At 45.6% G+C, this 21,112-nt stretch overlaps 1 protein-coding gene across 5 annotated transcripts in view; it reads left to right on the top strand.

Annotated features, from left to right (window-relative positions):
* Positions 1–21,112, top strand: part of LOC139546565 (A-kinase anchor protein 11-like) — a 64,605-nt gene that overhangs the window by 16,367 nt on the left and 27,126 nt on the right. For 3 of the 5 annotated variants that reach the window (XM_071355097.1, XM_071355098.1, XM_071355096.1), the window contains exons 11-13: positions 1,235–1,318; positions 10,353–10,399; positions 11,015–11,211. In XM_071355097.1, the coding sequence (XP_071211198.1) occupies positions 1,235–1,318; positions 10,353–10,399; positions 11,015–11,211 (328 nt within the window). Of the gene's footprint in view, positions 1–1,234; positions 1,319–10,352; positions 10,400–11,014; positions 11,212–11,327; positions 20,361–21,112 lie in introns of those variants that run through there. The other 2 variants (XM_071355100.1, XM_071355099.1) reach the window with 2 other exon arrangements.

The raw sequence follows: 21,112 nt of genomic DNA, 5'->3' as shown, positions 1-21,112 counted from the left end.
GAGGATGTGAAGTCACTAGGTCACTGACAGCAGAATGTATCATTTGGGAAGCTCTAGAATAGCGCTATTACACTCTTACCAGGTCTAAATCAGTCCCTGGTTAGAGGAGAACGATTAAAAAAACGCAATGGAACTGGCTTTGAGGTCCAGAGTTGAGTTTGAGGGCTCTAGTACCTTCCCCTGCCATGAAACGATTAACTCTGATTTGAGCAAATATAGTCTCTCCTCGTGTCAATGTTATAAATTTTAAATGGCTGTTAAATGCCGAGTTCTGCTGAGATTGTTTGAGTAACTGCATAAGGATAATGTCTAGCTTTTTAAGAGAACTGGCTTTTCATTTCTGATAGACACACACACACACACTGGTCTGTCGGTGTGAGTGTGGTGTAATGCTCTGAGAGTGACGTGGTCTCACCAGTCTATAGTCTCAGGGTAGGAGTAGACTTCTTGACATTCCAAGTCTCAGCCTGCTATCTCTATGGAACAGACCCAGTACACATGTACACTTCTCTCCCCAGATAGTGAAAAGGAGAATGTGTGAGGAGAGCAGCTAGTTACTTTGGCCAACAGCCTAGTGAAGGTATCATAATATTTTCTAACGGATGTGTCTGTAGCAACCTGTCTCGTTCTCTGCCCCAGGCCCTTTCCACAGGAACAAGGTCCATCCATGTGTAATTCATTAGCCTCTCTCCCTTCAAAAGACGTATCCAACCATCTCCCATTTGTCAACAAATAAACAAAATAACCCAGGAAAGGAACGGCTCCATTTGAAAAGTATTGAAACTTTTAACGACCTTTCAGCATACCACTCTCACAAACCACAGCTCCAGAGACACTTCTATTTTAGCTGGGTCATTAATGAGCTAATTGACTAGATGGAGTTATTTTTAGATTGCCACATCATTCTCTACATACCAGAGCAGGTACCAGCCAGCCTGATAATGGAGACTAATTACAGAGATACAGTGTGTTGTGATGGATGTCCTGGTGGAGAATGCAGTGATCTCACATCATTAGCAGTCATCAGTTGTTGCTTTGATTGAAAGTTCTTTCAGGACCAAGCCTATAACAAGCCTCACATTTATATGGACAACATTAATAATGGATCAGTTGTTTTTGCCAGGTAAGACAGACATGCTTAGGAAGACCTTTGTGTTTCCAACACCTCAAACTGTGTGTTTGTGTGTGCCCAGTGTTAGCTGCCAGTGTTGAGCAATGGTCTTGTCTCTTGCAGCAATGGGAACAGCAGTAGTTGGAGCAGCCTGGGGTTAGAGGGAGAGGTGTATGAAGAGCACCTGTCCTTCTCTCCCTCCGACAGGTCGGTCCGTACATACAGCTAACAGTGCTAATTCTAACCGCTAGTCTCTTTATAGCTCCAGATCTAGGATCAGATCCTATCCACATATCCTAACCTTTGCCATTACATCATCTGACCCTGTCTCAGTAGTTAGGGCCAACTTCTGCTTACGCCCCTAATCACTGCATGATGTCAGAGCTGTGATCAGCAAAGCTGTAGAATGTGACTGTGTATGAGACAACGGCTTCTACCCTCTACAGATCCCTCTAGATAACCATAGAGGATAGAGCATGTCTTTGTGGAATTAGCCTAGTCAATGTAATCTGTGTGTGTACAGTGGCAAGAAAAAGTATGTGAACCCTTTGGAATTACCTGGATTTCTGCATAAATTGATCATTACATTTGATCTGATCTTCATCTAAGTCACAACAATAGACAAACATGGTGTGCTTAAACTAATAACACACAAATTATTGTATTTTTCTTGTCTATATTGAATACATCATTTAAACTTTCACAGTGTAGGTTGGAAAAAGTATGTGAACTCCTAGGCTAATGACTTCTCCAAAAGCTAATTGGAGTCGGGTCAGCTAACCTGGAGTCCAATCAATGAGACGAGATTGGAGATGTTGGTTAGAGCTGCCTTGCCCTATAAAAAACATTCACAAAATGTGAGTGTGCTATTCACAAGAAGCATTGCCTGATGTGAACCATGCCTTGAACAAAAGAGATCTCAGAAGACCTGAGATTAAGAATTGTTGACTTACATAAAGCTGGAAAGGGTTACAAAAGTATCTCTAAAAGCCTTGTTGTTCATCAGTCCACGGTAAGACAAGTTGTCTATAAATGAAGAAAGTTCAGCACTGTTGCTACTCTCCCTAGGAGTGGCCGTCCTGCAAAGATGACTGCAAGAGCACAGTGCAAAATGCTCAATGAGGTTATGAAGAATCCTAGAGTGTCAGCTAAAGACTTACAGAAATCTCTGGTACATGCTAACATCTCTGTTGATGAGTTTACGTTACGTTAAACACTAAACAAGAATGGTGTTCATGGGAGGACACCACAGAAGAAGCCACTGCTGTCCAAAAAAAACATTGCTGCATGTCTGAAGTTTGCAAAAGTGCACCTGGATGTTCCACAGCGCTTCTGGCAAAATATTCTGTGGACAGATGAAACTACAGTTGAGTTGTTTGGAAGGAACACACAGCACACCATAATCAAAACCTCATCCCAACTGTAAAGTATGGTGGAGCGAGCATCATGGTTTGTGGCTGCTTTGCTGCCTCAGGGCCTGGACAGCTTGCTATCATCGACGGAAAAACGAATTCCCAAGTTTATCAAGACATTTTGTAGGAGACTGTAAGGCTATCTGTCCACCAATTGAGGCTCGACAGAAGTTGGGGGATGCAACAGGACAACGACCCAAAACACAGGAGTAAATCAACAACATAATGGCTTCAACAGAAGAAAATACACCTGCAGTGGCCCAGTCAGAGTCCTGACCTCAACCCGATTTTAAAATGCTGTGGCATGACCTCGAGAACAGTTCACAACAGACATCAAGAATATTGCTGAACTGAAATCGTTTTGTAAAGATGAATGGTCCAAAATTCCTCCTGACCGTTGTGCAGGTCTGATCCGCAACTACAGAAAACGTTTGGTTGAGGTTGTTGCTGCCAAAAGAGGGTCAACCAGTTATTGAATCCAATCACATACTTTTTCCACCCTGCACTGTGAATGTTTATGCGGTGTGTTCAATAAAGACATGAAAACGTATAATTGTTTGTGTTATTAGTTTAAGCAGACCGTGTCTGTCTATTGTTGTGACCTAGATGATCAGATCCAATTTTATGACCAATTTATGCAGAAATCCAGGTATTTCCAAAGGGTTCACATACTTTTTCTTGCCATTGTACGTGTGTGTTTACGTGTGTGTATGCGTAAGCCTACTGCATGTGTCCTGAAGTAGCTGTGGGAAGGGCTGAAGCTGGTTTCTCTGTCTGTCTGCATGCTGCATGTCTGAGTGAGAAGCAGGCACCCTGACCAGAGCTCTCCTCAGACTCTCCTCAACTAGTGCAAACTGATGACAACAGACTCATTTAGACCTCCCACCCTAGTCCTGCGGTAAGGGATATCTAGCCAGTAGACAGTACAATGAGAAAGCCCACCCTACTCCAGGAGGAAAGTCATATATATATATATATACAGTATAGGCTAGACAATGGGAGAGGTTAATGATCCAAGTTTAATGGAATCTGTTGTCTCTTGCCCTGGGATCTGTAAATAAATGTACAACTGTAGATTTTATTTTTACAAGTTTACCGCTTGGCACATCACACTGTAAATATTTGCATTATGTATACACTACCGGTCAAAAGTTTTAGAACACCTACTCGTTCAAGGGTTTTTCTTTATTTTTACTTTTTTCTACACTGTAGAATAATAGTGAAGACATCAACACTGAAATAACACATATGGAATCATGTAGTAACCAAAAAAGTGATAAACATATCAAAATATATTTTATATTTCAGATTCTTCAAATAGCCACCTTTTGCCATGACAGCTTTGCACACTCTTGGCATTCTCACAACCAGTTTCATGAGGTAGTCACCTGGAATGCATTTCAATTAACAGGTGTGCCTTGTTTAAAAGTGAATTTGTGGAATTTCTTTCATTCATAATGCATTTGAGCCAATCACTTGTATGGGTGGTATACAAGGTAGGGGTGGTATACAGAAGATAGTCCTATTTGGTAAAAGATCAAGTCTATATTATAGCAAGAAGAACTCAAATAATCAAAGAGAAACGACAGTCCATCACTACTTTAAGACATGAAGGTCGGTCAATACGGAACTTTGGAAGATTCAAGTGCAGTCGCAAAATCCATCAAGCGCTATGATGAAACTGTCCTCATGAGGACCGCCACAGGAAAGGAAGACCCAGAGTTATCTCCCTCTGCTGCAGACGATAAGTTCATTAGAGTTACCAGCCTCTGATATTGCAGCCCAAATAAATGCTTCAGAGTTCAAGTAACAGACACATCTCAACATCAACTGTTCAGAGGAGACCGTGTGAATCAGGCCTTATTGGTTGAATTGCTGTGAAGAAACCACTATTAAAGACTACCAATATAAAGAAGAGACTTGCTTGGGCCATGAAACACGAGCAATGGACATTAGACCGGTGGAAATTTGTCCTTTGGTCTGGTCCAAATTGGAGATTTAGGGTTCTAACCCCATGTCCTTATGTGGGTGAACGGATGATCTCTGCATGTGTATTTCCCACTGTAAAGCATGGAGGTGTTATGGTGTGGGGGTGCTTGGCTGGCGGCACTGTGATTCATTTAGAATTCAAGGCACACTTAACCAGCATTGCTATCACAGCATTCTGCAGCGATATGCAATCCCATCTGGTTTGCGCTTAGTGGGACTATCATTTGTTTTTCAACAGGACAATGACCCAACACACCTCCAGGCTGTGTAAGCGCTATTTGACCAAGGAGAGTGATGGAGTGCAGCATCAGATGACCTGGCGTCCACAATCCCTGTACCTCAACCCAATTGAGATGGTTTGGGATGAGTCGGACCGCAGAGTGAAGGAAAAGCAGCCAACAAGTGCTCAGTATATGTGGGAACTCCTTCAAGACTGTTGGAAAGGCATTCCAGGTGAAGCTGGTTGAGAGAATGCCAAGCGTGTGCAAAGCTCTCAAGGCAAAGGGTAGCTATTTGAAGAATCTTAAATATATTTTGATTTGTATAACACTTTTTGGGTTACAACATGATTCCATATGTGTTATTTCATAGTTTTGATGTCTTCACTATTATTCTACAATGTGAAAATAAAGAAAAGCCCTTGAATGAGTAGGTGTTCTAAAACTTTTGACTGGTAGTGTATGTACAGTAGAGATATGGAAAGTATGATTTTATAAGTCCTTAGACATTACATTTAATCTCCTGCTAATGGTTAAGCATAGTGAAGAGTGAATACTCACTATGGTAGGAATGTAGGTCTATGAGAGAAGCTCTGACTGTTTCCACTAAGGGGCAGTTGGGGAGAGCTAAAGTCAGGGGACTGGGAGAGATGAGCATGCTAGGAGTTGCTGATGATAAATCAAATTATCGACACCGACCATACCAATCATTTATCGCAGGGATTATGCTGATATTGTTCATTACGAGAAGTAGCCTATACGAGAGAAATGTGAAGTTTGAAATTAAATAAGTTTGCTAATATGGTGATTGTTAACGGGACAATTGATGGCTACAACCATCAAACTAGTAGTAGTAGTTTTAAAGGATCATTAAAACAAACACTCATGCACATTACTGTTATAAACTTATTGTTCTATTTATCGTTAGCGCATTAATTCAGGCAATTTATCGCGATATGGATTTTTGTCAATATCACCCAGGTCTAGTTCACTAATGTAATGTCCCAGGTCTAGTTCACTAATGTAATGTCCCAGGTCTAGTTCACTAATGTAATGTCCCAGGTCGACTTCACTAATGTAATGTCCCAGGTCGAGTTCACTAATGTAGTGTCCCAGGTCGAGTTCACTAATGTACTGTCCCAGGTCGAGTTCACTAATGTAGTGTCCCAGGTCGAGTTCACTAATGTAGTGTCCCAGGTCGAGTTCACTAATGTAGTGTCCCAGGTCGAGTTCACTAATGTAGTGTCCCAGGTCGAGTTCACTAATGTAGTGTCCCAGGTCGAGTTCACTAATGTAATGTCCCAGGTCGACTTCACTAATGTAATGTCCCAGGTCTAGTTCACTAATGTAATGTCCCAGGTCGAGTTCACTAATGTAGTGTCCCAGGTCGAGTTCACTAATGTTAGTGTCCCAGGTCGAGTTCACTAATGTAGTGTCCCAGGTCGAGTTCACTAATGTAGTGTCCCAGGTCGAGTTCACTAATGTAGTGTCCCAGGTCGAGTTCACTAATGTAGTGTCCCAGGTCGAGTTCACTAATGTAGTGTCCCAGGTCGAGTTCACTAATGTAGTGTCCCAGGTCCGAGCTTCACTAATGTAGTGTCCCAGGTCGAGTTCACTAATGTAGTGTCCCAGGTCGAGTTCACTAATGTAGTGTCCCAGGTCGAGTTCACTAATGTAGTGTCCCAGGTCGAGTTCACTAATGTAGTGTCCCAGGTCGAGTTCACTAATGTAGTGTCCCAGGTCGAGTTCACTAATGTAGTGTCCCAGGTCGAGTTCACTAATGTAGTGTCCCAGGTCGAGTTCACTAATGTAGTGTCCCAGGTCGAGTTCACTAATGTAGTGTCCCAGGTCGAGTTCACTAATGTAGTGTCCCAGGTCGAGTTCACTAATGTAGTGTCCCAGGTCGAGTTCACTAATGTAGTGTCCCAGGTCGAGTTCACTAATGTAGTGTCCCAGGTCGAGTTCACTAATGTAGTGTCCCAGGTCGAGTTCACTAATGTAGTGTCCCAGGTCGAGTTCACTAATGTAGTGTCCCAGGTCGAGTTCACTAATGTAGTGTCCCAGGTCGAGTTCACTAATGTAGTGTCCCAGGTCGAGTTCACTAATGTAGTGTCCCAGGTCGAGTTCACTAATGTAGTGTCCCAGGTCGAGTTCACTAATGTAGTGTCCCAGGTCGAGTTCACTAATGTAGTGTCCCAGGTCGAGTTCACTAATGTAGTGTCCCAGGTCGAGTTCACTAATGTAGTGTCCCAGGTCGAGTTCACTAATGTAGTGTCCCAGGTCGAGTTCACTAATGTAGTGTCCCAGGTCGAGTTCACTAATGTAGTGTCCCAGGTCGAGTTCACTAATGTAGTGTCCCAGGTCGAGTTCACTAATGTAGTGTCCCAGGTCGAGTTCACTAATGTAGTGTCCCAGGTCGAGTTCACTAATGTAGTGTCCCAGGTCGAGTTCACTAATGTAGTGTCCCAGGTCGAGTTCACTAATGTAGTGTCCCAGGTCGAGTTCACTAATGTAGTGTCCCAGGTCGAGTTCACTAATGTAGTGTCCCAGGTCGAGTTCACTAATGTAGTGTCCCAGGTCGAGTTCACTAATGTAGTGTCCCAGGTCGAGTTCACTAATGTAGTGTCCCAGGTCGAGTTCACTAATGTAGTGTCCCAGGTCGAGTTCACTAATGTAGTGTCCCAGGTCGAGTTCACTAATGTAGTGTCCCAGGTCGAGTTCACTAATGTAGTGTCCCAGGTCGAGTTCACTAATGTAGTGTCCCAGGTCGAGTTCACTAATGTAGTGTCCCAGGTCGAGTTCACTAATGTAGTGTCCCAGGTCGAGTTCACTAATGTAGTGTCCCAGGTCGAGTTCACTAATGTAGTGTCCCAGGTCGAGTTCACTAATGTAGTGTCCCAGGTCGAGTTCACTAATGTAGTGTCCCAGGTCGAGTTCACTAATGTAGTGTCCCAGGTCGAGTTCACTAATGTAGTGTCCCAGGTCGAGTTCACTAATGTAGTGTCCCAGGTCGAGTTCACTAATGTAGTGTCCCAGGTCGAGTTCACTAATGTAGTGTCCCAGGTCGAGTTCACTAATGTAGTGTCCCAGGTCGAGTTCACTAATGTAGTGTCCCAGGTCGAGTTCACTAATGTAGTGTCCCAGGTCGAGTTCACTAATGTAGTGTCCCAGGTCGAGTTCACTAATGTAGTGTCCCAGGTCGAGTTCACTAATGTAGTGTCCCAGGTCGAGTTCACTAATGTAGTGTCCCAGGTCGAGTTCACTAATGTAGTGTCCCAGGTCGAGTTCACTAATGTAGTGTCCCAGGTCGAGTTCACTAATGTAGTGTCCCAGGTCGAGTTCACTAATGTAGTGTCCCAGGTCGAGTTCACTAATGTAGTGTCCCAGGTCGAGTTCACTAATGTAGTGTCCCAGGTCGAGTTCACTAATGTAGTGTCCCAGGTCGAGTTCACTAATGTAGTGTCCCAGGTCGAGTTCACTAATGTAGTGTCCCAGGTCGAGTTCACTAATGTAGTGTCCCAGGTCGAGTTCACTAATGTAGTGTCCCAGGTCGAGTTCACTAATGTAGTGTCCCAGGTCGAGTTCACTAATGTAGTGTCCCAGGTCGAGTTCACTAATGTAGTGTCCCAGGTCGAGTTCACTAATGTAGTGTCCCAGGTCGAGTTCACTAATGTAGTGTCCCAGGTCGAGTTCACTAATGTAGTGTCCCAGGTCGAGTTCACTAATGTAGTGTCCCAGGTCGAGTTCACTAATGTAGTGTCCCAGGTCGAGTTCACTAATGTAGTGTCCCAGGTCGAGTTCACTAATGTAGTGTCCCAGGTCGAGTTCACTAATGTAGTGTCCCAGGTCGAGTTCACTAATGTAGTGTCCCAGGTCGAGTTCACTAATGTAGTGTCCCAGGTCGAGTTCACTAATGTAGTGTCCCAGGTCGAGTTCACTAATGTAGTGTCCCAGGTCGAGTTCACTAATGTAGTGTCCCAGGTCGAGTTCACTAATGTAGTGTCCCAGGTCGAGTTCACTAATGTAGTGTCCCAGGTCGAGTTCACTAATGTAGTGTCCCAGGTCGAGTTCACTAATGTAGTGTCCCAGGTCGAGTTCACTAATGTAGTGTCCCAGGTCGAGTTCACTAATGTAGTGTCCCAGGTCGAGTTCACTAATGTAGTGTCCCAGGTCGAGTTCACTAATGTAGTGTCCCAGGTCGAGTTCACTAATGTAGTGTCCCAGGTCGAGTTCACTAATGTAGTGTCCCAGGTCGAGTTCACTAATGTAGTGTCCCAGGTCGAGTTCACTAATGTAGTGTCCCAGGTCGAGTTCACTAATGTAGTGTCCCAGGTCGAGTTCACTAATGTAGTGTCCCAGGTCGAGTTCACTAATGTAGTGTCCCAGGTCGAGTTCACTAATGTAGTGTCCCAGGTCGAGTTCACTAATGTAGTGTCCCAGGTCGAGTTCACTAATGTAGTGTCCCAGGTCGAGTTCACTAATGTAGTGTCCCAGGTCGAGTTCACTAATGTAGTGTCCCAGGTCGAGTTCACTAATGTAGTGTCCCAGGTCGAGTTCACTAATGTAGTGTCCCAGGTCGAGTTCACTAATGTAGTGTCCCAGGTCGAGTTCACTAATGTAGTGTCCCAGGTCGAGTTCACTAATGTAGTGTCCCAGGTCGAGTTCACTAATGTAGTGTCCCAGGTCGAGTTCACTAATGTAGTGTCCCAGGTCGAGTTCACTAATGTAGTGTCCCAGGTCGAGTTCACTAATGTAGTGTCCCAGGTCGAGTTCACTAATGTAGTGTCCCAGGTCGAGTTCACTAATGTAGTGTCCCAGGTCGAGTTCACTAATGTAGTGTCCCAGGTCGAGTTCACTAATGTAGTGTCCCAGGTCGAGTTCACTAATGTAGTGTCCCAGGTCGAGTTCACTAATGTAGTGTCCCAGGTCGAGTTCACTAATGTAGTGTCCCAGGTCGAGTTCACTAATGTAGTGTCCCAGGTCGAGTTCACTAATGTAGTGTCCCAGGTCGAGTTCACTAATGTAGTGTCCCAGGTCGAGTTCACTGATGTAGTGTCCCAGGTCGAGTTCACTGATGTAGTGTCCCAGGTCGAGTTCACTGATGTAGTGTCCCAGGTCGAGTTCACTGATGTAGTGTCCCAGGTCGAGTTCACTGATGTAGTGTCCCAGGTCGAGTTCACTGATGTAGTGTCCCAGGTCGAGTTCACTGATGTAGTGTCCCAGGTCGAGTTCACTGATGTAGTGTCCCAGGTCGAGTTCACTGATGTAGTGTCCCAGGTCGAGTTCACTGATGTAGTGTCCCAGGTCGAGTTCACTGATGTAGTGTCCTAAGGAATAGATAGGACTGCAGACAGAAGTAGTGCACTATAACCTATATGAAATTCAGATTTGCTATGTGCCAAGTTGCATGTTGGGAGCTGTGGTCTGTCTCGCAGTATCCTCTTGCATGCTGTGTGGCTCCAGAGTCTGCCTGCTCGCTCTCCCTCTCTCTCTCCTATCTGCTCTCTCACTCTTCTTCCTCTCTCTCTCTGCACGCTCTTTCTCTCCCTCTCTTTTCTCTGTGTCTACAATGGTCCTGTGCTGGTCAGTTCTCTTACCAGTGTAATATTTCTCACTCCACAGCGAAGGCACTGAGGACAAGGAGATCGAGACCAAGGATGAATCCTGCGGTATGACATAGTTACTTCTATCATTAACTGCACCGGATATCGATAGCAAATAGGCTGCTTTATATTCTCTTAGTAATTTCTACATGAAGCATTTGATAGTAACTTGGTCCCTATCAGCTACAAACAGTACATACCTTACCATGTTGCACAGCCACACTACAAACAGAACCACCTCAGCATGCACCTGAGCAGCATGAAGACATATCCCTGTCCTTCTAAGTCCTGTGTGGTAATACGTAGTTCCCTGCTATAGATTAAGAGTGGTTAGACTAGGAGACTTGGCGATGTGTGTGTGTCTGTGCTGCTAGGAGGGGAATTCACCCACTGCCCACACATTCAGCCACACTGCCACTCATTCATCTATTCTGCCTGAGGTCTCTGCCTGAGGTCTCTGCCTGTCAGACCAGATTCCCCAGTGGACTGAGGGGTTAAGGCTCCAGGCTGTGTCAGACCCAGGCTCAGCCAGCTAAGTGGGGGAGGGAGCGTGGGAAACAGGCTTTGCCCAGAGGAAATACAGGGAGAGCTGGTTGGATGATATATTACTGTACTATAGGGACGACTGTCAGACAGAGACAGGAGTGGGAGGAAGCTGATATCTCTTCTCTCCCCCTTCAGGTTCAGTGCGTGTGGGCCAGGCTCAGGCTTACAGGCACCTCCTGGTGGTAAATTCTGAGCTCAGGGAGATGACTACTGACCCACAGCACATGACCTTTGACCCCCAGCTCAGGAGCATGCTGCAGTGGGCAGCGGCCTCCATGGCTGACCTGCCCATGGTACAGCTGAGTCCTAGTGGCAGCAGGGGGCTGCAGCAGGTGAGTAACCTTAACCCACGACCAAAGGATTACACACACACACAGTGGTACCTCAGTCTTTACTGCGGTGTGTATTAGTTACTGCTTGCTGAGCTGTGTTCTGTCTGCCCTTCCAGCTGCCTGCGGTGGTCCAGAGGCTGAAGGAGAGGGAGTGGAAGGTGGGAGAGCTGCTCCAAGCCCTGCTGCGTTACTGTGAGGAGACCCAAACCCACACCCCACCCCAGTCTGAACCCAGAGAGGCGGGGAGAGCATCCCACCACACTCCCCTCTTCCAGTGGCTCCTGGAGCACGCTTAGGCTGACTGCACCTCCCCTCCCTCCTTACCTCTCCCCAACACTGCTTACTGTACAGTATATCTGTGAAGCCTGCTACATAGTGAGCACTACCTGTTAAACTAAACCCTATGAAGATTCCCATCACTTCTCAGTGATGTGCAGCGTACCTGCCAAACCCCCAATCTAGCCTCCTCGTACCGTGGATCCTGTCCCTTATAGGGCTGTACCCCCATCATTACCCAGAGGGCGCTATTAAAAACAGCTATTCTTATTATTGTGTGCGTGCGTGGGCATATTGCATGCCGTGACTGAAAGCAATGGTGTATTTTCTTCTCTTTTCTCTGGTTTTGTTGTGGTTGTTTTTAAAGGGATTCTTCTGGATTTTCTATTCCCTCAGTCAGATGAACACCCGGATAGCATTGGCGCAATGACTGGGAGTCTATGGTGTCTACTAGCATGCCAGCAGTTACCTATAGACTTCCACACATTGTGCTAACGCTAGTTAGCAATTGCACTAACACTAGTTAGCAACTTTCAAACTGCACGCAAAGGCATATCCGGTATCCATTGGTTTACCTGACTCTTCATTGCCGAAATCTCAAAGTATCCCTTTAATATTGGTCTGTATATCAAGTGTTGATTAGTGTGCTGTCGTTGACGACTGGCTTTGTTAAAGCGCTCCTACCCTGGTGCTACAGAGAGTAACTTTAACCTCTGTTACAGACAGTAACCTTCTGTTACAGTGGGAAGGCGAGAGAGTAACCTTAAACTCTGTTACAGACAGTAACCTTCTGTTACAGTGGGAGGGCGAGAGAGTAACCTTAACCTCTGTTACAGGGGGAGAGCGAGAGAGTAACCTTAACCTCTGTTACAGGGGGAGAGCGAGAGAGTAACCTTAACCTCTGTTACAGGGGGAGAGCGAGAGAGTAACCTTAACCTCTGTTACAGGGGGAGAGCGAGAGAGTAACCTTAACCCCTGTTACACAGAGAAAGGGAAACCTGACAGACGTACGGAGACAGAGGGGGGGGGGGCCTGAACCGTGTTAGATTGAGAGCTAGGGGTAGAGAAATGTCAGTGAAAGGGAGAGGAGGGAGAAAGAGATGAAGTGAAAGTGTTTTCTGTTCGGGAATCCCCATAGCTGCCAGATGTCATCACCTTAGCTCTCCTCTGTGGTGGTGTTTCCACAACGACACACACATGAATACACATGCCTACATGAATACACTCGCTCACATGAATACACATACACTCACATGAATACCCTCACATGAATGCACATGCTCACATGAATATGCACACATGAATACACATACACGCACATGAATACACTCACATGAATACACGCACATGAATACACATACACGCACATGAATGCACACACTCACATGAATACACCCACTCACATGAATACATTCACATGAATACATTCACATGAATACACACACACACACACACACACACACACACACATGAATACACATACACTCACATGAATACACACATGAATACACATACACTCACGTGAATACACATACACTCACATGAATACACATGCTCACATGAATACACATACACTCACATGAATACAAGTGCATGTTGATTCTAACCCCCTTCACGATATGTATAACTGAGTTTAAGATCAAATGTCCTTTGAAAAGATAATTGTTTACAACATATGAGTGGCCTCAATATAATGGGTCACATTACATGATATAATATCTACGTGTCTACCATGTTCTAAGTGTAAAACACACAATGAACCTAGCAGCAGACTTGTTTATCAAACATTTTATTTGTAAAGGATGTTACTAAGATTTAAGATTTGAATTGAAATATGAGAAACTGCTCTATTATATGAAGGAAGCCTTGATTATCAGTCAGCTGTATGTTGCCATTAGCTACAGTAGAGACTTCCTACTATAGAGTGTGTGCTTTATCCATGTGATGCGCTGGTTATCTAGAAGGGCCTTGTCCACTGCTGGGAACGTCCTATGACACACACACACAGTACATGTCCTAATTAAAGACATGTTCTCAGTCTGCACCTCTCAACCACAACTGATCGGTTTATAGCTCAGCGCACACACACAGTTTAGGGAATCTGACCCCCGCAACTTCCCTCTCTTACCCCCAACACAGAAACACACACACAGTTTAGGGAATCTGACCCCCGCAACTTCCCTCTCTTACCCCCAACACAGAAACACACACACAGTTTAGGGAATCTGACCCCCGCAACTTCCCTCTCTTACCCCCAACACAGAAACACACACACAGCTTAAGGAATCTGACCCCCGCAACTTCCCCGCAACTTCCCTCTCTTACCCCCAACACAGAAACACACACACAGCTTAGGGAATCTGACTCCCGCAACTTCCCTCTCTTACCCCCAACACAGAAACACACACACAGCTTAGGGAATCTGACCCCCGCAACTTCCCTCTCTTACCCCCAACACAGAAACACACACACAGTTTAGGGAATCTGACCCCCGCAACTTCCCTCTCTTACCCCCAACACAGAAACACACACACAGCTTAGGGAATCTGACCCCCGCAACTTCCCTCTCTTACCCCCAACACAGAAACACACACACAGTTTAGGGAATCTGACCCCCGCAACTTCCCTCTCTTACCCCCAACACAGAAACACACACACAGCTTAAGGAATCTGACCCCCGCAACTTCCCTCTCTTACCCCCAACACAGAAACACACACACAGCTTAGGGAATCTGACTCCCGCAACTTCCCTCTCTTACCCCCAACACAGAAACACACACACAGCTTAGGGAATCTGACCCCCGCAACTTCCCTCTCTTACCCCCAACACAGAAACACACACACAGTTTAGGGAATCTGACCCCCGCAACTTCCCTCTCTTACCCCCAACACAGAAACACACACACAGCTTAGGGAATCTGACCCCCGCAACTTCCCTCTCTTACCCCCAACACAGAAACACACACACAGCTTAGGGAATCTGACCCCCGCAACTTCCCTCTCTTACCCCCAACACAGAAACACACACACACAGCTTAGGGAATCTGACCCCCGCAACTTCCCTCTCTTACCCCCAACACAGAAACACACACACACAGCTTAGGGAATCTGACCCCCGCAACTTCCCTCTCCTACCCCCAACACAGAAACACACACACAGCTTAGGGAATCTGACCCCCGCAACTTCCCTCTCTTACCCCCAACACAGAAACACACACACAGCTTAGGGAATCTGACCCCCGCAACTTCCCTCTCTTACCCCCAACACAGAAACACACACACAGCTTAGGGAATCTGACCCCCGCAACTTCCCTCTCTTACCCCCAACACAGAAACACACACACAGCTTAGGGAATCTGACCCCTGCAACTTCCCTCTCTTACCCCCAACACAGAAACACACACACAGCTTAGGGAATCTGACCCCCACAACTTCCCTCTCTTACCCCCAACACAGAAACACACACAAAGCTTAGGGAATCTGACCCCCACAACTTCCCTCTCTTACCCCCAACACAGAAACACACACACAGCTTAGGGAATCTGACCCCCACAACTTCCCTCTCTTACCCCCAACACAGAAACACACACACAGTTTAGGGAATCTGACCCCCGCAACTTCCCTCTCTTACCCCCAACACAGAAACACACACACAGTTTAGGGAATCTGACCCCCGCAACTTCCCCGCAACTTCCCTCTCTTACCCCCAACACAGAAACACACACACAGCTTAGGGAATCTGACTCCCGCAACTTCCCGCAACTTCCCTCTCTTACCCCCAACACAGAAACACACACACAGCTTAGGGAATCTGACCCCCGCAACTTCCCTCTCTTACCCCCAACACAGAAACACACACACAGCTTAGGGAATCTGACCCCCGCAACTTCCCTCTCTTACCCCCAACACAGAAACACACACACAGCTTAGGGAATCTGACCCCTGCAACTTCCCTCTCTTACCCCCAACACAGAAACACACACACAGCTTAGGGAATCTGACCCCTGCAACTTCCCTCTCTTACCCCCAACACAGAAACACACACACAGCTTAGGGAATCTGACCCCTGCAACTTCCCTCTCTTACCCCCAACACAGAAACACACACAAAGCTTAGGGAATCTGACCCCCACAACTTCCCTCTCTTACCCCCAACACAGAAACACACACAAAGCTTAGGGAATCTGACCCCCACAACTTCCCTCTCTTACCCCCAACACAGAAACACACACACAGCTTAGGGAATCTGACCCCAACAACTTCCCTCTCTTACCCCCAACACAGAAACACACACACACAGTTTAGGGAATCTTACCCCCAACACAGAAACACACACACAGCTTAGGGAATCTGACCCCCGCAATTTCCCCGCAACTTCCCTCTCTTACCCCCAACACAGAAACACACACACAGCTTAGGGAATCTGACTCCCGCAACTTCCCTCTCTTACCCCCAACACAGAAACACACACACAGCTTAGGGAATCTGACCCCCGCAACTTCCCTCTCTTACCCCCAACACAGAAACACACACAAAGCTTAGGGAATCTGACCCCCACAACTTCCCTCTCTTACCCCCAACACAGAAACACACACACAGTTTAGGGAATCTGACCCCCGCAACTTCCCTCTCTTACCCCCAACATAGAACCACACACACACACACATCCGGCACTACTCCTGCTATGAATGCACTTTTAGGGAGGTGAGGTGAGGATGGGCATTCCCACTCTGGTTGCCCCAGGCTTCTGCCTCCTTAAAGATGATACCACAACTTGATGACACTTCTGAGTGAGTGGCCCCATATCCTGTTAAGGTTAACCTTAATCACACACAGTCAGTCAACCACAGTAGCCAACACACACACAGACCCTAAAGGAATTTCTGGCGTTGTGACACGCTGTGATGATGATTTGTATTATTAAGGGAATTTCAGACAATGTGAAATTATGGGGATATTGACCATGATGTGGCATCTCTACGCTGTATTATAAACTGGGTGGTTCAAGCCCTGAATGCTGATTGGCTGACAGTCCATATACCACGGGTATGACAAAGGGTTTCTTTTTATTGTTCGAATTATGTTTTTTAACCAGTTTATAATTGCAATATGGCACATCGGGGGTTTGTTGTTTATGGCCAATATACCACGGCTAAGGGCTGTATCCAAGCACTCTGCGTTGCGCCTTTCCTAAGAACAGCCCTTAGCCGTGGTATATTGGCCTTATACCACACCCCTCATGCCTTATTGCTTAAATATACCATGGCCTGCATGCCCACATTGAACCGTTGAGTTTGCATGGCTGTTCTGCTGCTGATGTCACTGTAACAACAAACAGATTCTAGTTCATTAACCCTTTGAGGAGGGAGATCTTAGAACACTCTCAGTATTATATTATGACATTTCAATGATTGCATTAGCAGGCCTTTGTGCTGTGATCAATTACAACCAGTATGCCTGTACGTACTCCTGAAATGGTTAATTTCTATATTTCTGCACTGTACTATAGCTACACCATCAGCAGAGCCATTCTGTGTTTAGTAGCAGCATGGCCTGATCCTCATGCTCTTCATCACTTGAATATTATTATATTGACATGCCTGTCCTTGAACGAGCCCCAATGACACTTCAGCTGTGCAATATCCCCTGGTAAAACTCTCCGACAGCATACAGTATAGACTCCACGTTGTCAAACTCCCTGACAGCATACAGTATAGACTCCACGTTGTCAAACTCCCTGACAGCATACAGTATAGACTCCACGTTGTCAAACTCCCTGACAGCATACAGTATAGACTCCACGTTGTCAAACTCCCTGACAGCATACAGTATAGACTCCACGTTGTCAAACTCCGACAGCATACAGTATAGACTCCACGTTGTCAAACTCCGACAGCATACAGTATAGACTCCACGTTGTCAAACTCCCTGACAGCATACAGTATAGACTCCACGTTGTCAAACTCCGACAGCATACAGTATAGACTCCACGTTGTCAAACTCCCTGACAGCATACAGTATAGACTCCACGTTGTCAAACTCCCTGACAGCATACAGTATAGACTCCACGTTGTCAAACTCCGACAGCATACAGTATAGACTCCACGTTGTCAAACTCCCTGACAGCATACAGTATAGACTCCACGTTGTCAAACTCCGACAGCATACAGTATAGACTCCACATTGTCAAACTCCCTGACAGCATACAGTATAGACTCCACGTTGTCAAACTCCCTGACAGCATACAGTATAGACTCCACGTTGTCAAACTCCCTGACAGCATACAGTATAGACTCCACGTTGTCAAACTCCCTGACAGCATACAGTATAGACTCCACGTTGTCAAACTCCGACAGCATACAGTATAGACTCCACGTTGTCAAACTCTGACAGCATACAGTATGGACTCCACGTTGTCAAACTCCCTGACAGCATACAGTATAGACTCCACGTTGTCAAACTCCGACAGCATACAGTATAGACTCCACATTGTCAAACTCCCTGACAGCATACAGTATAGACTCCACGTTGTCAAACTCCGACAGCATACAGTATAGACTCCACGTTGTCAAACTCCCTGACAGCATACAGTATAGACTCCATGTTGTCAAACTCCGACAGCATACAGTATAGACTCCACATTGTCAAACTCCCTGACAGCATACAGTATAGACTCCACGTTGTCAAACTCCCTGACAGCATACAGTATAGACTCCACGTTGTCAAACTCCCTGACAGCATACAGTATAGACTCCACGTTGTCAAACTCCCTGACAGCATACAGTATAGACTCCACGTTGTCAAACTCCGACAGCATACAGTATAGACTCCACGTTGTCAAACTCCCTGACAGCATACAGTATAGACTCCACGTTGTCAAACTCCCTGACAGCATACAGTATAGACTCCACGTTGTCAAACTCCGACAGCATACAGTATAGACTCCACGTTGTCAAACTCCGACAGCATACAGTATAGACTCCACGTTGTCAAACTCCGACAGCATACAGTATAGACTCCACGTTGTCAAACTCCCTGACAGTATAGACTCCACGTTGTCAAACTCCGACAGCATACAGTATAGACTCCACGTTGTCAAACTCCCTGACAGCATACAGTATAGACTCCACGTTGTCAAACTCCCTGACAGCATACAGTATAGACTCCACGTTGTCAAACTCCCTGACAGCATACAGTATAGACTCCACGTTGTCAAACTCCCTGACAGCATACAGTATAGACTCCACGTTGTCAAACTCCGACAGCATACAGTATAGACTCCACGTTGTCAAACTCTGACAGCATACAGTATAGACTCCACGTTGTCAAACTCCCTGACAGCATACAGTATAGACTCCACGTTGTCAAACTCCCTGACAGCATACAGTATAGACTCCACGTTGTCAAACTCCGACAGCATACAGTATAGACTCTACGTTGTCAAACTCCGACAGCATACAGTATAGACTCCACGTTGTCAAACTCCGACAGCATACAGTATAAACTCCACGTTGTCAAACTCCCTGACAGCATACAGTATAGACTCCACGTTGTCAAACTCCGACAGCATACAGTATAGACTCCACGTTGTCAAACTCCCTGACAGCATACAGTATAGACTCCACGTTGTCAAACTCCCTGACAGCATACAGTATAGACTCCACATTGTCAAACTCCCTGACAGCATACAGTATAGACTCCACGTTGTCAAACTCCGACAGCATACAGTATAGACTCCACGTTGTCAAACTCCGACAGCATACAGTATAGACTCCACGTTGTCAAACTCCCTGACAGCATACAGTATAGACTCCACGTTGTCAAATTCCGACAGCATACAGTATAGACTCCACGTTGTCAAACTCCGACAGCATACAGTATAGACTCCACGTTGTCAAACTCCCTGACAGCATACAGTATAGACTCCACGTTGTCAAACTCCCTGACAGCATACAGTATAGACTCCACGTTGTCAAACTCCGACAGCATACAGTATAGACTCCACGTTGTCAAACTCCCTGACAGCATACAGTATAGACTCCACGTTGTCAAACTCCCTGACAGCATACAGTACAATAGTAGGCCACTGCTGATGCCTTATGTATTAACACTGATTCTCTGAGCTGCCAAATGTTGCTGATCCATGTGAAATATGAAGGAAATGTTTCACATTGTTTATAACCTTAACGTATCAGAACACTTAATCAAAAGTACTTTAATAGTTGTAGTAAAAAAAGCACATTCCCAAAATGTATAGGGGAAACGTAGGTATTAATAGGAGAAAATCTATGTAATCAAAGAGGAATGTATGGAGGAGAGAGTATATAGAACCTGTAAGAGTAAGCCAACTATGCCACATTATAATAACACCGTTTGCAGAGTCTGAGGGGGATTGTAATATGTTGAGTTTGTAAACATATAGACAGCTCATCTGTCGGGCCCTCCTGTATCGATCACTGTACCTGTACATTCCTATGTTTTCCTTCACAGGCCACCTGTCTGGCCGCCTGCCTGCCGCTATGTGTTATTTAAAGCTGAATGTGCGTCTGCAGAGAAATGACTCCACAGTATCAGATGTACTATCAGGTGTAAAGTCTGTTTTGTTACTGTCAGTGTTGCAGTGTTACTATCATCCTGTCTTGCACAGCAGAAGGCAACCTGTGTTTACGCGATCCTGTATTTTTACCTGTTCTTTGTAAAATCTTGTCAATTAAGATATTTAATGCTAATTTATGTAAGTTATAACAGTGAGTACACTACTAGTCCCCTTCTAGTGACATTGCTAAAAAAGCTCACATTCTAAGCTTGACGTCGAAGCACTATTTGTAATTGTTTAAGCTGTGTGTAACAATAAAGCTTTTTCATGTGCTCTGATATTCTGATTCTGCCTAATTACCTACCTAGTATACAGATTTGTTTGTGTGATGTAGAGAATGTTGTCACTTATAGGTTATGCTGGAAATCATTAAGGTTGACTCTGTAAGACGTGCTTTTGGTCTTGCATACACCTCGTCCAGGTGTTTTGGGATTATTTTGGAGTGGGGGGATGCTTTTTCTCAGAACTGCCATTCAAACAAGCAGTCACTTCACTTGCATCATGTCAATGGTGGTACCACATAAACGGATCATTTGTAACTCTAAGAGGAAACAGTGAGATTCCTTAACGAAGCCAAACTCTTCTGTTCCTGACCAGTGTTTTTCATACGTGTTTATTCATCCATGCTGCCACACAGACAGCCATTGTTGGTACTGTATGTAATTACACATGGTTTCCCTCCCATCCATATGTCTGTAATTAGGCATTAGTGTTACAGCACAATGCTGAGGGCCTGTCAGTGTGCTGTTCTGCCCCAGAGGCCTGAGATGAATGGTAGCTACTGTCTGTCTTTCTGACAGGAGGAGAGAGAAAGCGAATTGCAGGCTTATCACTGTGATACACAAGCTTTGGAATGTGACAGAGAGGCACATCTCTGCCAGTCAGAGAAGCCTGGATTTTCAAGTGGGACCAAGTGAATGAACTTGCGCTGCAATGAGGACTTCCATATCTTTATCATAGTCTGTCAACACCTCATGTTATAGGGTGTGCGCTCTTATTTGATCATGGACATCGGACTCCTCCTCAGGGC

The sequence above is a fragment of the Salvelinus alpinus genome, chromosome 20 (assembly GCF_045679555.1).
Source record: "Salvelinus alpinus chromosome 20, SLU_Salpinus.1, whole genome shotgun sequence".
Taxonomy (NCBI): domain Eukaryota; kingdom Metazoa; phylum Chordata; class Actinopteri; order Salmoniformes; family Salmonidae; genus Salvelinus; species Salvelinus alpinus.
This window is presented reverse-complemented; position numbering and strand designations above follow the sequence as displayed.